The following is a 17478-nucleotide window of genomic DNA, read 5'->3' on the forward strand; positions in this document are numbered from 1 at the left end:
CTGTTTCATTTAAGAAAACCAGTTCACAGAGGAAAAAAATTCTTAGCTCCATTTCTTTGATTAACTTGTAGTTTCGGTTACGCTCTGTGGCAGAGCCCCGTTCTCTTCACCCTGTCTCACTGAAGGACACAGGTAGAGGCTTCAAATAAAAACACACCAGCCAGCTTATTCAACACCAACCCTTGTCGCTCAGGCTACTTCATTGTTAACCCCCTGGAATGATCACTGTGATAAGAATTAGAGGGAGTTCATACCACACAAGGCTCTTCATCCACAATCTTTTACTTTCATTCATATTCATACCCTTCCCCTTTAGTAACCAAGAGGGGTGTTTTGTTGCACTATACACATGCTGCTTATTCATCCCACAATGAATTTCTGGGCTGAAATGCTGGGCAAGGCATGCTCACTGGGTCACGCAACAGGCACTGATTGACATAGGCTCCCACCAAACTTAAGGTTACCCCATTGTCCTTTCTCCTACTTATAAGAACCACCTTCTCATTCTATCAAACTAGTGCACATGTATTGGTCTATCCGTAGGAATATACAATCCACTGCATATTTTCAAATGTGCTGTTTAGTGCCATAGATGCTCTACATTGGAATACAGCTAAACACTTATGACATGCTTGAAAATGAGTTTTATTGTTTTCACCATGAACTGCTCATGTAATCTTACTTGACTAGAGAGAACTCTAACATTGCAACACCCAGAGTGTCTACTGGGCAAGAATCTTTCTACGTCTCCATTTCAGCAGTTTACGCAGCTGTGCTAGAACAAGAGGCAATCCCTGAATTTTGTTTAATGGCGTGCGCTGCAGGTCTCGTAACACTTTCTTCATTTTGGCTAGGAGGTTGTTGATCTGAATGCTTTTGGAGTGCAGGAGTAGTCCCAGTTGGCTTTCTGTTGGTTTAAGTAAGTGGAGCGTGGCTGTGTCTTTCAACTGCAAAATAGTCAATGTAAAGAGAACTTAATCTTCCGAGCCAACCGAAAAGGCCACATGATTAATACTTAGAGTCCCATTGCAGAATATCAGAAAATGCTGCACTATCAGTCTCATGCAATGTGTTTACAGTGAGCTTTTATTTAAACCATATTAAATCTTCACCTGTAAACTGAAAAACCTAAAATAGTTATACACCTTGAAGCTGTGTCTCTAGTAGCCCAAGTGAGATAGGGGTTATTTGCCACAGAAAGTAAATTAAACTCTTCACACCTGTTTACTGTGAAATCCTCCTGGTGCATCCTTTGTTCACTGAAAATAATCCCACAATGCGTCGTTCTGAGACACCCCTGTTATCAGGGCATGCACAAGAAATGCATTTTGATTTTATTTGATGTCACATTCTGGAGTAATTTCTACAAAGCCAAGCAAACCCTATTTAAAAGTCTAAGGAAGGACCAACAGTGTCCCTGGGTCCTTCAAACAGGAACTGAGTAAAGTTGAGTGAACATAGGTGGAACTAATCCCTCCGTCTCCAATTTGTCTTTCTCCCACAAGCTAAATATTTAAAAAGATGTGTGGGGGGGATGGTGTAGTGGGACTTTCAGCTGTGCAGTAATCAGTACAGCAGCTGAAGAAAAGTCTTGGGACTTTTGGTCCCCAGCTTTCTGTTTATGGGTGTGAACTTGGATCTTCCCACTTCAAAGCCGCGGGACACCCGCCACTTTAGCTAAAAGATTTCCATAGCTGCTAGCAATGTAAGAACAATGGTAAAGAGCTGAGTAGTTCTGTTTTCATCCAGCAGAGGGCACTGATATACACATGTATGCCTGCAAGTTCACTACCCTATTATTAAGCTAAGTTCAGCAGGAGAGCTAGCTGGTCAGGAACCAGAATTTCCGTTTCATTGGATTAGTTCTGAATTGGAACAAAAACCATTTAAGTTTCCTTAAAAACAGTTTCCTGCAAAACAGGATTTCTGGGGGAGAGGGAGAAATTAGTTTCAGGTTAATTGAAACATTTTGTTTAGAGAAAATCAAAACTTTTGTTTCAATTGACTTATTTTCTATAATACATTTCAAAATGAAAAGTAATTTTGAAACAGAATATTTTGATTTTTTTTTGTTCTGAAAATGTTAAAATGGAATGTTTTAACCTTATCAAAATGCTTTTTATTTCTTTTCTGAATTGAAATTTCATCAGAATCAGGCCTGTAGGAAGTTTCAATTTTGCCAAAACAGCATTTTCTGACAGAAAAACGCTCCAGTGTACAGTTTTCAGTTTGCTCTGTTCAGCAGCAATTGCAGATGTGGAATAAACTTACTAAATAGTCGGGAAGGATTTTTAACAAAGGACACTACCAGGACTCCAGAAAATGTCACATTTCAGTCGCACCATTTCTATGAAGAAGTTAATGCCCTGTCCATTGGGACAATTTAGTCCTATTAATTGGTAAATAGGAAATGGATATGTAATGCTGATGCTTAGTCTTGAGAACTTACCTTTAGCCTAGTCCCCATGTTGAAATAGATGCAGTTTTGTTGTTTAGTAAATGATAAGTAAATTTGCTCCTGAGCCACAATTTTAATCCTGATATAAATGTTTAGTTTCATGCAGATGGACTGGAAAGGAGGTGCATGAACATGATGGCTGAAGTCCTGCCAACTCCAGTGCTTCTGTCTTCTTCCTTTCTTATCAAAGTAGGAGCCAGTGAGGCGATCCAGATTCAGCCTAGAGAAAGAGTCTGAGTTAAGGCACGCAGAAGACAAAGTGCACACTGCCTGGGGAATATAAATAATGAAGAACGGCTCGTTTGGCCTCTTAGGACCCATTCTCCTCTCACTGGTGTAATTGTTGCCATCAGCGTAATTTCTCCTGATGTTCTGCAGTGTGAATGCGATCAGAATCATGCCCAGCACGTTTTGTTTGTGAACTCAGCCAAACACAAAAGCTTCATTTACACCCTATCAAGTGATGGATGCACTTGTAAGCAGAGCTGAGTAGGAAATGGTTTTCTCATCCCAGGAACATTTTTGAGCTTTTTGAAAAAATGTTCCTAGTGCCAATCAGGATGAAAAGAGCCACGCTCAAAAGTTCTTGTGAACTGACAATCAAAAGAATAAATCAAATCTGGTCAGGTCAATCGTGATGTTTGGTTTCAACTTTGACTTTTTTATTAAAATTGTTAGTATAATTAGCTTCAATTTCTAAAGGAAAGGTTGGTTCAGATTGAAAACCCAATGGACATTTGTTTGGAAATGTCAAAATGGGATGTTTAGACAATTTCAAAGCAAATTTTCAAAAAAAATGTTGAACCCAGAAATTTGTTGAAAATGACCTATTCCCTCAAACAGTTTTGGTATGTTCCTGACCTGCTCTACTTATCACAGTTTCCATAATGAAGGGAAAGTGGGGAAGGTGGAGGGGGCTCTAGGAAACAGATTTTCAAGGGCTCTCCCACAGTTGTGGCCAGAGTTTCAAAAGCCCCTAGCTCCTGTGATGATACTTATGGCCAGGTTTTAAAAAACATTCAGTGCTCAACCTGCGGGGCTCTTCATCTGCCACCTGAATGGGAGTCGAGTTCTTGAAAATCGGCCCCAGACTGTGGCTGATGAGCTTTTTTTGACCCCATTGCGTCTGATCCAACTTAACTGATGTCCACTTGATTCACTTGGACCATACTGGCTTCATCCTAGCAAATAGCTATTCTACAGCCATCAGACACTTCATGGGTGTGGCCTGTCAAACTAAGGGGAAGCCAGTGCGTGTGGTGCATCTCCCACTGCTGAGCAAGTATTTGCTGCTAAAACCATACAAGTGTTTTCCCACCTCTGATCTATATTCCTGAGCTAAGGGAGCTCTCACCATTGGTACGTATCCCTTTGGTACTTTTCTTTTACAAAGTGGCACGGAGCTGGGCTGCAGTCTTTGCCCCCCACTATACACACTCACCATTGAACTCAAAATGCAACTGAGATAACTGGAATACTTCTAAAAGCAGTTGGCACAGGGTAGGTGCAGGTGTGCTGCTCCCAATGGGTGCTTATGACTAGCTGTGGAAGAAGAATGTTCCCTACGTAGTCTCTCGGAAGCATTTCTGGCTATAAGATTAACCACTTCCAAGCAGAAGGCCATCTCTCACCTGCTGTTCTCCAACATCTGTTTCCTGAGTATAATTTTCAATGGCCTCAAAAGGGGATTATTTAACTGAATATCGCAAATGCCAAAGCTGAGCGGCAACCTCACACACTTACTCCACAAAAAACTATTAAAGTAGCATCACAATTGCTCACTCCAGCTGCCTCTAGGAAAAGAAACTAGACTAGGCCTTGAGAGGGTCTTTCAACTGTTTTGATCATAAGTGTAAGGCACTCACATAGCATGGGGATGAGCACACTGTACATATAGTTAGGTAGTTTTTCATCTATCTGAGTGGAACTTAATTCCTTTGTTACTTTGTGGGCTGACACACACCCAGAAAATGATTTTGTGATGCTTTTTGTTTCCTAATTCCCACCAACAGAGCAAAACAACACTCCCTTTGCAGCTTTTCTTGAGCGTTTAAGTATAGCCACTTTGACAGTGAGTGGCTAGGCACTTATTGTGTGTTGTGTTGCTACATTATACATCCTGGTGGGTGATGGTCACCCCAGTGCAGAGGGCCAGCCGCACTAGGTTGATGCACCACGTAAGCCCTATTTTAAGGGTGTAAGTGGTATCTCGGCCTAGTTCTGATCCTGTGCCTAGGACTGAATTTCATTCTGCTGTGTTTATTCAGCAGGAACGCTGAGAAGGTCTTGTGTGGGACGGGCAGGAGGGGCTCACATATTCTGGTTTGGCCTAGCAGTGCAACTCTTTTGGGCCCAAAGTGCTTTGTGACCTGTTTTCCATTCTGAATGGTGATGTCATGCCCTAGTCCAGGTGTGGCCAACCTGTGGCTCCGGAGCCACATGCGGCTCTTCAGAAGTTAATATGCGGCTTCTTATATAGGCACCGATTCCAGGGCTGGAGCTACAGGTGCCAACTTTCCAAGGTGAGTGTGTGGGGGTGCTCACTGCTCAGCCCCTGGCTCTGCCTCCACTCCACGCCTTCCTGCCCCCTCCCCCAGAGTCTCCTGCATGCCACAAAACAGCTGATGGGGAGGTGCGGGGAGGGAGGGGGAGGCGCTGATTGGCAGGGCTGCCGGTAAGCAGGAGGTACTGGGAGCGGGGGTGGGGAACTGATGGGGGGCTGCTGACGTATTACTATGGCTCTTTGGCAATGTACATTGGTAAATGCTGGCTCCTTCTCCAGCTCAGGTTGGCCACCCCTGCCCTAGCCATTTCTCCTCATAGTGGAATCAAAGAGAAAACCCTTTCAGGCTCCCCCAAAAAGGCCTTGATGCTGTCTATAACATGCAGTCTGACACACTTTTATTACAGTGAGAGTCCAAAGGTCCATTGGATTTCACTCTATGACTAGAAGAGCTGTACTCAAACTGTGGGCCGCGACCCCACTTTAATGGGGTCACCAGGGCTGGCATTAGGTTTGCTGGGACCCAGGGCTGAAGCCCCACTGCCTAGGGTCAAAGCCAAAGCCCAAAGGTTTCAGTTCTGAGTAGTGGGTTTCAGGTTACAGGCCCCAAACCTGGCTTTGCCCCACCCAGGGCAGCAGGGCTTGGGCCGGCTCAGGCTTCGGTCCCCCCTCCTGGGGTCATGTAGTCATTTTTGTTGTCAGAAGGGGGTCACAGTGCAATGAAGTTTGAGAACCCCTGGCCTAGAAGATTAAATATCTGAAGAATTACACTCTGAGGAGCTAACACTGTATCCCGGCAGCTTGGACGAGGAGAAATGAATGTGAATTGGGGCTGTGCCGCCGGATGCTCCTTGCTTTAATGTAACTCACATCCCTTGCTCAATGTTGATGCTGTGGCTCAAACTCTGCCATCATTTCCACTGGCAACACCCACCCCCTTCCAGCTATAGGGTTGCCTCTGTGTAAATGACAACAGTTGATAGCCTCATATTTTCATTACAATTTTGCCCATATGTTAAAAGGATCTGATCCTGAGCTAGTGAAATCAGTGGGAACACTGCTATTGACCTGAGTGGCTGTAGAATCAAGTCATGTAAGTTAGCACCTACATATTTGTATCTCTCTATGATCATTTCTCTTTCATTGCCAAACAACAAATCAGTATGTATTTGTACCTTATACATGTGCAGCATTTCAATTAAAACTTACTACATGTTCTCTGTATTTGTGTGTGTGTGTGAGAGAGAGCTGACTTGCTGGATAAAGAGAGCTGAATGAAATAGAAAATCAGCACAAATTCACAAGATACAACACGGGCAGAGAGACAATCGGGGAGATCTCTCTGAGAACTGATAAATGACCCCCCCCCCAATGAGGAGTTCGGATAGTTTTTATAAGTCAGCCTATATGTCAGTCTGAATTTTTGTCTAGTTTAAATATAAAGAAATTGGTTCTTACCTCACTGCTACACAAAACTGACCAGAACAGCAATGGCCGGTGAATGGCTCAGCAGCCACGTTAAGTTGTGTGTCAAGTATTAAAAGAAATGCAAAAATAATAATACACCCCAGCTAAGCTGCTCTGGAGCACAAATTGAAGACGTGTTTGAACTGGTCTATGTCAAAATTAGATGGCACGAAAGTGGATTAGTTTTATTTTGAAACCAAGGGTTTTTTTAAAAATGTATCATAATAATAGTTTATTCTATATAGCCCTTAATTTCTCTCTACAATGATGTACCGAGCAAAGCTATCCCCTCTCACAACAGTACAGCTATAAATCAAGGACCAGATCCTTGGCTAGTGTAAATCAGCTACACCATCTACACCAGCTCAGGATCTTGGCCCTCATGTCCCCCCCCCCCAAAACTTATACCAATCCCAAAAGAAACCTGGTGTGATTATGTGTTAACTCAAAGCATTGAAGAAAGGCAGAGGCAGATCAACTAAGTGCACTGTAAGCTGTGATTATGGAATGAGAAGCACATGGTTAAGCAATCTTAAATTTTAAGATTACCCAGCGGCAGTGCATACACTCATTCTCCTGGTGAAAATAGGCTTGTGACTACGATGCTTGCTTCTCTCTGGGATTTGCTATTTGCTTCTGCACTATAATATTTCTCTTTCTGATCCATGAGTACTGCCGTGGCCCAATTGCCATCGGAATACGAACAAGTGTAGGTGATGTGATCTGACTCCAGTTGGTGAAAACATTAAAAATGAGGGAACATGGTCTATGATCACAACTGTAGACAGAGAGAAGGAATGAAACAAGGGAAACAAACGGCTGGAATACTTCTGAAAACAAGAGGAGCCACCATTGCGTTCTTAAAACAAGTGCACAGGCATTTCCAGACCAGAGAGCCAAAGAAGAGTATTGGAAAGCCAGCAGGAGAGAGAGGTGGAAAACAGAGGATCAAGTCTAGGGGGTCAGTGGTATTTGACTGCTGCTAGGAATTGCTGTGTTAGAGTGTTGTAAAAATCATCCTGCTTCATGATGGATGAAAGAGCAATGTGTCTGGAGGCAAATACTGGGAGTGTAGTGGCCTTTATGGACGTGTTATTACAAAAGCTATTTGCAATGATTTGTAATATCCAGTAAGACAGCTAATGTATCCAATAATTAGTTTCAACACAGGGAGGACTTGTAAAATTTAAATCAGCACACGCCTGCTTCTCAGTGTAAGAGATTAAAATGAAAAACTGATATTTATATGCTGCACTGATGTCTTTCATTCCCTGGCTTTTTAAGGTAAACTTTCTGGAGGCGGGGAGTTGGAAATTAGGATGTTATGACTTAAAAAGCAGGGATTCCTGTTGCAAACAATCTATCTATGGATATTAGGGTTTAGTCTATGGAAGAAATTAGTCACCTGAGTAATTCTTTATGGCCTGGAGCATTCACTGGATATGAGAAACAAACCAAATGCAAGGTTGCCATGAAACCAAATGATACCGGCCCTTGCAACTGCCATTCCGATGCATAGACTAATGTACAGAGCCTGGGCAAAACAGACTGAGGTAAAAGCCAGGAATGTTGGCATAACTGGGTTTAAGCCAACTGATAGCAAGGGGGTAGCAATAGACTGAGACTTGTAACTGGGGTAAACAAACTCTGCTGACCACTCAGAATTACTGGCAACTGGCCCAAAGACCTTGGTCTACAATTAATGTATATAAACTGGAGCAGACAGCAACTACTGCCCTCTTTAAAGAAGAGGTGTGACACTCTCGCTACAAATACCAGCATGTCTTGGGCTGAACGGCCCTGGCCTCAGCTTACAATGGAGTACCATACCTCTGGATTAGGTCTGAGGGTAGGGGGCTGCCTTTGGTCCACTGTCGCTATCTCTTTAGTGGAGTATGCTGATCGGTTTTGGCTCAAAGTTAGCTTGTGCTCCCCTGTTTGTTGTATGAATTGTTGGCTCCTGTCATATGCACACATTGCAAGCTCCTCAGGACAGGGGCCACCTTTTGTCCTATGTTTGTACAACACCTAGCACAGGGCCCTAGTCTGTGATTGGGGCTCATAGGTGCTGCTGCAATACTCAATAATCAATCAAGGCTGGACGGGCCCAATGAGCACCCATAGGTTTTAGAACGTAGCTACACTCACCCTCCACATTCTTAGCTATTGGATGCACTGGGAGCAGTCCAAAGGTCACTCTGTAACCCCCTGTTCACCCCCAGAGCTGGGTTCCCCCAAGTCCCAGTGGCACATCGCTCCTCCTCTATGACCAGCTAGCAAGTGGCTCAGCTCCTTCCCTAGGAGAGTTGGCACCACTGCAGCTGGTGGAAGTGTGCCAAATCTCCAGCCGCTCCTGCCTGTTTAGCTATCCTCACCGCTTCCTGGCTGCAATCATTAGTACTGGCTGGAAGACTGTCTAACAGTACTTGTGCTCACCAGATGAGCCCATTCCTATGGTAGCATGTGGCATAGCCGCGGTTTGTGAAGAATGCTCGAATCCCTGAGTATGTGTGATCCTCTAGGATGACGTATATAAACTGTACTTCCTTGACATACACGATCAGGATGGCAATGTTACCTGATGGATAACTGGGAAATAGTTAAGGAAAACCCTCCCCCCAAAAACAAACAAACACTCCCCCACAGCACCTGCAATAAGGCAGATTTCGGTGGAACACCCCCCCCCCCCCGGGAGACACAAAGGATCAGATTCTTGGCTGGTTTTAATCAGCGTAGCACCACTGCAGTTACTGAAATCCGCTTTACACCAGCTGTGGATTTGGCTCACAACGTTGAGACATAGTTTATCTGTTAATACAGGAGGAAACTCATAGCCAGAAAAATCTTCAATTAGATCATTTTGAAATTTGGCCCACTATTTAAAGGAATACATCTTTGCGGGATACAAAACCTGACCTGTCCCATCTGGAAAAAGAAGAAAGAATTTCTGCCCATCAGGATAATATCTTCTTACAGGGTCACGAGCATGACAATTCTGTAGAAATAAAATGATTTGGTGAAGAGCGAAAGCGTGGGTCGAGGGGAGGCGTTCCAGGCCTAATACCCATCAGGAATTTTTTGCGATTGTGTATGCAGCACATGCACCCCAACTAAAAATCCGTAACAATGTGACAGAGAGGCTTAGATTCCAAATACGATATTCACGAACAATTTTGCCTCCAATATTTGCTCATCTCCAACTGGGACCAAAGGATTTGGCCCAATAATATAAATCTATAGCTGCTGTATCTCCCATTTTACCCTTGAAGTTTGTTTTGTTTGTTTTTAATTAAAAGTCTGCTAACTTTCACAGGAGACGGCACCCGCCATATTTATATTTTACACGTCTTATATACAAAGCTCGGCTCTTTAATTTATATTGGTAGCCTTTCCCCGATAATATTTTGCCAAGAGGCTTTCTTTCCATCAGACACACAAGTTAATTTACCCTGCAATGTACTGACAGATGATTGCAGAGAAAATATAAACATGTCTTTACTTAGGGGTTGGCTCCAAGCACTGCATAAGGTTGAGTTCCATGCTTCCTTGTAGGAATGAACAGCAGAGCCATTTGCTTCTCCTAGAAGAATGCTGAACAGTTTGCTTTGTGTGTGTGTGTGTGTGGGGGGGAAGCGGGAGCAACTTTACAGTCTTGCATTTTAGCATTATTAAAGCAACAGCTAATTCAGAAATGCAGAAAGAGGCCTTCCCTGCCATCTCTCTCTCCAGGAGATTAGCGGTCCACCTCAGTAGCTTCCAGGCTTATGCATTTCTCCTGTGTGAAGTGACTGATTCTGGCCATAACAAGAGCCCTAATTTATAACCCAAGGATGTACATTTTGGCTCTGCAAACTAGCTAAAAATGATCTCCTGGTTGTGAGGGGGTGGGCAGGGAGAAATAAATGTTCCTCTCGCTTCCATTTTTCAAAGACTTTTTATGAAGCGCAAAAGTAGACGGTTCGAGATAGGAGGCTTTGTCACGCACATAGCTCACAGGGGAAAGTAGTGTAATGGATTTCTAGATCTACAGTAAAAAAAATCCCACCGCTTGTGATGTAAATCAAGGTAATTTTCATGTAAATGTATGGGCACTGTAACATTTTCTGCTTTGGAAAACAGGAGAGATTTCAACATAACAGCCCAGCCCTTGTTCAAAATGCAGGTTTGGTGCTGAACGCCTTCTATTCCCATTGTCTTCCATGGGAGCTGCAGGTGATTGGCACCACACAAGAGAGCCTCAGGCCCATGGAGTAGTAACTTACTCTTTGGGTACTGCCATTCTTCTTCGTGTATGCGCAATCGGCTTCAGGGGGCACGTGACCAAGATTCATCACCAAATTTGGTCCACTGGTAGGATCATTAGCTTCCCCAGCTCTGGCTGGGTACTGACAGGGAGTGTGACGTACTGGAGACAATAGGATTGAAACTCCTCATAGAATAAGGGGCTACTCAAGAGCAGCAAGGCCCTAGATTATTGGCTGTAGTTCAGGGACATAGATCTGAAGAAACCCTTTCAGGGAGTGAATGAAGGAGCAGAGGTGTGGAGTCAGGAGGGTAAAGCCAACATATCATATTGCTGCCCTCCTGTATATAACCTGGTTTCCAGTCCAGTGTAAATCATTGGCCTTTGCTAATATCTATGTCTACACAGTATACATCTGTTATAAAAGCAGTTGAACACTTCCAGCAAATCACATCCCACTCCAGAGGCACATCCTGGTGTAAACGAACTGGCTCCCTGCATAACTTTCAGCTGTGCCCGCTTCAGAAGCACCACACTCAATTCAGCTTCAAATTCACCTCTGTCCAGACAGGTCTGCTGTTATCTCGCTGTTTATATTACTGACACCAGCAATGTGAAACAGCGGGGAAACAGTCTACAAGAAACCAGAGAGATGCTGAAGGATGGATCCTGCATATCTCTGGCTCCCGCCTCTGCTGTTTGGCCGTGGTGGTTTTGCGTTAGGTCTATGTCACGTATTTGGTCCCAGCCAGATGAAGAGCTCGGTTACCTGTCTCTCTCTTGGTAAAATGGATGGGCCTCTTACCATGGATGGACAAAATAAAAAGTCCTTTGTAACTCTGAAAAATTAGCTACTTTGCATGGAAAATTGTTCCCTCCCTCCTCCCCCACCTATTTCGAGAATGCAGAAGGGAGTATGAGAGCACTGGTCTGAACCAAGCATACTGCTTAAAAGCAGCTACTGTGCCTGCTTTGATTCACCTCCCACCCATCCCTGCCAGTGCTTCTCAGTACTAATATGCAACATCCATACTATTCCCTGACTGGATCGCTAGTGAGAGACACCACTACTGGAGTGACATTGTGAATAGTCTCCTGGGTAGAACTGGAGACAAGAATCAGACATTAGTTCCATGCTCACTGATGAGCGATGCTAGGATTTGAAGTTGGCTCTCTAAAGCTTTCGAGCTGGACAGAGCTCTTCTTCAGGTCTAGGTGAAGAAGAGCTCTGCATAGGTAGCTTGAAAGCTTGTCTCTCTCACCAACAGAAATTGGCCAATAAAAGATATTACCTCACCCACCTTGTCTCCGGGGCAAGTTACATAATTTTGCTGTGACTCTGTAAAATGGGGATAATAATAATTCCTTTCTCTCAATTGTTGTCTGTCTATTTTGACTGTAAGGTCTTTCAGAGCAGGGACTCTCTCTTAATGGGTTTGTACAGTATCTAGCACAATGGAGGCCTGATTTCTGTTGGGACCGCTCAGGGCTAGTACAGCACAAATACATTAATAATGATAAACCATGTCTCTGGGCAGTTCATAGAATAGACTGCATCCTCCTGAATCTCTCTTTTGGGGTTGTCCTTTCCGCAGGTAGGAGGGCTCTGTATGCTAGTTACAGGATTCACAGGTACTTGCAGTGTACTCACCTTACGGCCCAGCTCTGGGACAAGCCCCTGAATAGACACGTAAAGTGGAGTACACAGTGGTGAGAGGGCTGGACAGTTGTGCCAACTCCCAGAGAGCGGTGTTCTCTCTAAAGCAGAAGCTCAGCATATTCTTCTCACCGTTCGAGTGAAGGGTTTCGTGTCACCATCCCACTTTTCTAAGTCCCATTGAGATTTTCTGTCACAGGTGTCGCTGCCCTTATAACAGCGCTTTCAAGAGATGTTGCTGAATAGACAAAATCTCATGAGCATTCAGACAACTTACCTATGTGGAGTGATAGGTACTAGCATCAAAAGACAATACAGCCATCAGGTTATCATCACACACCTTTAAGTGCTCTGCTCTGAACTTTGTACCCAGGTCTTCAAAAGTCTGAGGCAGCACTGGACCAACAACTGGGACCTCTTCTTGGGGTTGCGAGAATTTAAATGAAATTTTGGTCACTGAAACAATTTTAAAATGAAGGTGTTCAGGGAATTCAGTACAGCTCTGCCTCCCAAAGCTCAGAGTTAGCCCTAATCTCATCGATATCGTGGAGCTTCTATTTAAGGGTAAACCAACTGGAAGGAAACTTTAGTCTAGACATCATGAAAAACCTGACAATGAGCTCTATAGGTCTGTCTACACTGCCTCTGGGAGTGAGCCTCCCAGACCAGGTCCACCGACTTGTGCTAGTGGAGCTCATGCTAGTGCACTAAAAATAGCTGTGTAGACGTTGCACCTCAGGCTTCCAAGCATGGGGGGAGGGCGGGCACTGAGAGACTGAGCGCCAGCCTGAGCTGCAGTGTCTGTACAGCAATGTTTAGCATGCCAGGGTGAGCCCTGCTAATACAAGTCTGTCTATGAACGCACTCCCAGGTGCAGTGTAGACATACCCCATGAGCCTGTGGGAGAGTTTCCCAACGGGAGTGAGGAAAACCCCATTGCTTAGGGTAGTTAAACTAAATGGCCAATATGCTATCAAATGTTCTGTAGGGAACAATCCTGCACTGACCAGCAGATGGATCACATGTGACTTAATAGGTCTCTTCCATCCCTGTCTGATATGATTCTAAATCAAACACAATGACTAAAACAGTACCATGGTAACCGTACTTACAGGCACCAAACTTGATATACCGCTCATACAGTTCCCTGTATTTATCAAAACCTCTCTCTTGCAACCTAAGGACAACAAACAATATATTTTAAAATCACACGCTTGTTTTTGGCTAATGACAACTTAAACAATTTCAGAAAAACATGTGACATTAGGTCATGATGTCCTACCTGCACATTTACATATATAAATAATTACTCCACCTGAACACCCCAAGTCATGCCAACATTGTTGTCTGCCCAGCAGGGCTTTCTCTGAGAGGCAACACTGAGGTGGGGTCCAGCAGGACTATGGGACCCCTCTACTCCCTCCAGGAGCCACTGTCTCTGGGTCCAAAGGAAAAGGCTTTATTGCTTGTCTATGTATATGACCACATACAAAACTGAGGAGAACATGGAATTCTACATGCAATGCTCCATCAGTTACGCTTTAGTGTATTCATCAAGAAACGTAGTGGAGAGGGATTCCTGATTCCTGCAAAGGGTTCTGGATAATGAGAGAGGGTAAAGGAGTCACCTGAGGTTTTTCTCCCACATGGTAGGAGAACCTGACCATGCCCAGTTATTTACACTGGATGGCTCCAGCATAGACCCCAGTGCCTTACTTCTTGCAAGGAGGCCCTGCCTTTTAATGGGGGATCAGAAGGAAAGTTAAACAGCCCAATGCACTCGATAGTACCCCCTTTCTAGCGCCTCTCACAGGGTTGGAAGGGAAGAGGGGGAGAAGTCCACAATGCAGCCAACAATACAGCACCTGCAGAGTGGGTTTTGAGAAATCTCTCTGGCTGGGCTGCTGAGTCGGGCTTACTCTGTCTGGCTTACCCTGATTGTTCGCTGCACCCTGTAGGGTCGGGGTGAAGATCTCCTAGATGGGGGTTCTCTTTGTGGCTTCAGGAGTCCCCACAGCAGTCTCCTGCTTAGGGCACTCCTGTTCCTCCCCATCCTGAGCTGACTGCAGTTTCCTCCTTTTTAAATGCCTTCTCCCCTACCATACATGATTGACAAGGCCGGGCTAGCCCTGTCGCTAGGGTCTCTCTGGCACCTTCCTCATCAGCATGGGGTCTATGCACCCCCTCACAGAGACACTTACTGTTGCTCAAGTTTCTTTCTGGTTTCACTCTCTAGCACTGTTTGCGAAAGGTGAGGATGAGGAGCAATGTCAATCTCTTCATCAAATGAGGTGCTTTCCATCAGCTCCTTGATCACACACTCAAACACTTCCTTGTACGTCCTGCAGCACAAAAGCTACAAAATACACCAGACGTGGGAACACAGTGGGACCAGCCTACAGGGAACTGGCAGAAAGTGTAACCTTTTCCACACTTGACTTCACATTCTTCCCAACAGGCAAGCAGTCTGAGATTAGGCAAGATCATCTCATGAGTGATGCAGAATTTTCCCACTTCATATGGCTTTATTAATGCCAGTAAACCAGGTTCTCTGCTTAGCACCATTGCATCAGCTGAGGATCTGATCTGTTGACTCACCACTGCTCCATTTTCAAGAACCCCACGCTTCTGTATCGCAAGCTACAGCTCTTCCTCAAGCCAGACGGTCTCCCTCCAACTTTGCTTCTCTGACCATCCACTCCTTCAGGGATCTCTTCCCATTCCCCCCTCAACACCCATGCCCCAAAGGTGCTCCTCTTTTCTCCCCCTTGCCTTCTTAATCCAATTTCCTATCCACTCCAAACTGCTTGTCATCCAGCTCCTCACAACCCTCTCCATACTGCCCCCTTAGCCCTGCTTCTGCCTTCCTCCCCAACTCTGATGTCTGGTCGTTGCCCTGCTTCCCACATAACAATTATCACTACAGCACATAGCAGGAGCTTTCTTCATTTGTCTCCCTCCCCTTTCCATAACGTATCATCCTACATTTATGGATACTCAGGCTCAGATTAAAAAGGTGACTTGCTTATGGTCACACCTCAAGTCCATAGTAGAAATATGAACAAATCACAAGAGTCCTGAATCTCAGGCCTTGCACCCTGGTCACTAGACCAAACTGCTCCCCTTTTTTGTTGTGGATTTTCCCTCCATTGGTATAATTCACAATGATTTTTGGGTGACCCTGTCTTGTGTCCAACTGCTGATGGCAGCAGGAATTCTTGGGGATGTTGGGATGCCAAATTTTCTTCCTTCCATGGTACTACTTGACCAAAGTATAATCCTGAATATGTTACAAAAGACCTAGCAGTTCCCTCACCTCCACAGTCCTGGCCTAATCACGTATGTTTGGAACTAGTTATCAGGAACTGCGAGGGCCTGGTAATGTATTGGCTTTGCTGCTGGAAGATTACCAGGAAAAGATAGCTTAATTGTTTAAGTAGTACAGCTACTCACAGTTTCCAGTGGTTCTGTGTCCAGGTCTTCTACTGTTGGGATGGGCTTTGCAACAGCCTTACAAAACTCACAGTTTTCAGGTACTTCAGCTAAGTGATTTTCCTCAGCGGACAAAGGAAAATGGTGAAGAGCATTAGCTTTTTTAAAAAAAATTAATTGTACTTAAAGCTTAGCTGCTCACATGAGAAAAATCACATTTATCTAAGAAGAGTCAAGTTTGCACCTCTCCATAACTACCACTATCAATAAGGTGATGTCATGAGGCTATGCAGGAAGTTCTAGGTTATGTGTGACAATCTGTATTCCCAAGTGAATTGCTGATCTTTACTCTTTCATCAAAGCTGGATGAAAAGTGTTAATTGTGTTTCATTTTGAAAATTTTGGGAAATTTTGAAAAAAAAATTGTTTGTTTTTTCAAAAAAGTTTCTTTTTTTCTTTTTAGGTTTTGATGAAAAAAAAATGAAAAACAGATTTAAAAAAAAAGAAAAGCAAAAGAAAATTCCTGAAGTTTTTAAGGCAATTTCTACAAAGAACAGATTCATAGATTCCAAGACCAGATGTGACCAGTGTGATCCTCTAGTCTGATCTCCTGGATGACACAGGCCAGAAAACTTCCCCAACACAATTCCTAGAGCAGATTTTTTTAGAAAAACATCCAGTCTTGGTTTAAAAATTGTCAGTGATGGAGAATCCACCACAACACTAGGTAAATTGTTCTAATGGTTTCTCACCTTCATTGTTAAAAATTTACACCCCATTTCCAGTCTGAATTTGTCTAGCTTCATCTTACAGCCATTGGATCACATTATACCTTTCTCTGCTAAATTGAAGAGCCCATTATTAAATATGTGTTCCCAAAATATTTTATAGGTACTTATAAACTATGATCAAGTCCTTTAACCTTCTATTTGTTAAGCTAAATAGATTGAGCTAATTGAATCTGTCACTATCAGACTTGTTTTCTAATCCGTTTATCATTCTCCTGGCTCTTCTCTGACCCTCTTCAAATTATCAACATCCTTCTTGAATTGTGGACACCATAACTGGACATGGTATTCCAGCAGTGGACACATCAGTGCCAAATATAGAGGTAAATTAACCTCTCTATTCCTACTTGAGATTCCTCTGCTTATACATCCAAGGAGTGCATTAGCCTTTTTAGTTACAGCATCACACTAGGACCTCATGCTCAGCTGATTATCCACAGCGATGCCCAAATCTTTTTCGGAGTCACTGCTTCCCAAGATCATGTCTCCCATCCTGTAAGTATGGTCTACATTCTTTGTTCCTAGAAAGAATAGTCTAATTTCTTGAAAGAACTGACAAGTCAGACTGTACAGGGCTCTGGAAGAGTTATCATCATCTATCATACAAGTCTTGACATTTAGATGAATATGTTAATGAAGTATTATTATTATTAGAGTATTGCCATTATGGTCTATAATGCTAATGTGTCTGCTCTGCAGGCAAACAAAATCCATGTAATAAAATCTTTTCAAAATATTTGTTGAAATAAGTTACTGCCATAAACAGGAGACAGCTTTCAAAAATGATTTTCATATATACACACACATCATAGATGGACATTCCCTTTTGGTCTGCGTATTTCTTTGTTTAGCTTTAAGCTAACAGCTCTTTTTAACAGCCAAGTCAGAACTATAAGTTCCTGAATGTAAGGGGTGAAGAGAGAGTTGATA

The 17478-nt window shown here is 43.7% G+C and overlaps 1 protein-coding gene across 1 annotated transcript in view; it reads right to left on the reverse strand.

Moving 5' to 3' along the window:
- Nucleotides 1-510: 510 nt before the first annotated feature.
- ERICH6B (glutamate rich 6B) overlaps nucleotides 511-17478 on the reverse strand; it is a 65320-nt gene continuing 48352 nt past the window's right edge. The window contains exons 9-16 of the mRNA XM_054014422.1: nucleotides 15782-15883; nucleotides 14530-14684; nucleotides 13441-13505; nucleotides 12669-12784; nucleotides 9335-9423; nucleotides 8865-9017; nucleotides 2450-2678; nucleotides 511-947 (exon numbers count right to left, since the gene is read on the reverse strand). Of these exons, the coding sequence (XP_053870397.1) occupies nucleotides 723-947; nucleotides 2450-2678; nucleotides 8865-9017; nucleotides 9335-9423; nucleotides 12669-12784; nucleotides 13441-13505; nucleotides 14530-14684; nucleotides 15782-15883 (1134 nt within the window). The 3' untranslated portion in view covers nucleotides 511-722. The remainder of the gene's footprint in view (nucleotides 948-2449; nucleotides 2679-8864; nucleotides 9018-9334; nucleotides 9424-12668; nucleotides 12785-13440; nucleotides 13506-14529; nucleotides 14685-15781; nucleotides 15884-17478) is intronic.

The sequence above is a fragment of the Malaclemys terrapin genome, chromosome 1 (genome assembly GCF_027887155.1).
Source record: "Malaclemys terrapin pileata isolate rMalTer1 chromosome 1, rMalTer1.hap1, whole genome shotgun sequence".
In the NCBI taxonomy this organism is placed as follows: Eukaryota; Metazoa; Chordata; order Testudines; family Emydidae; genus Malaclemys; species Malaclemys terrapin.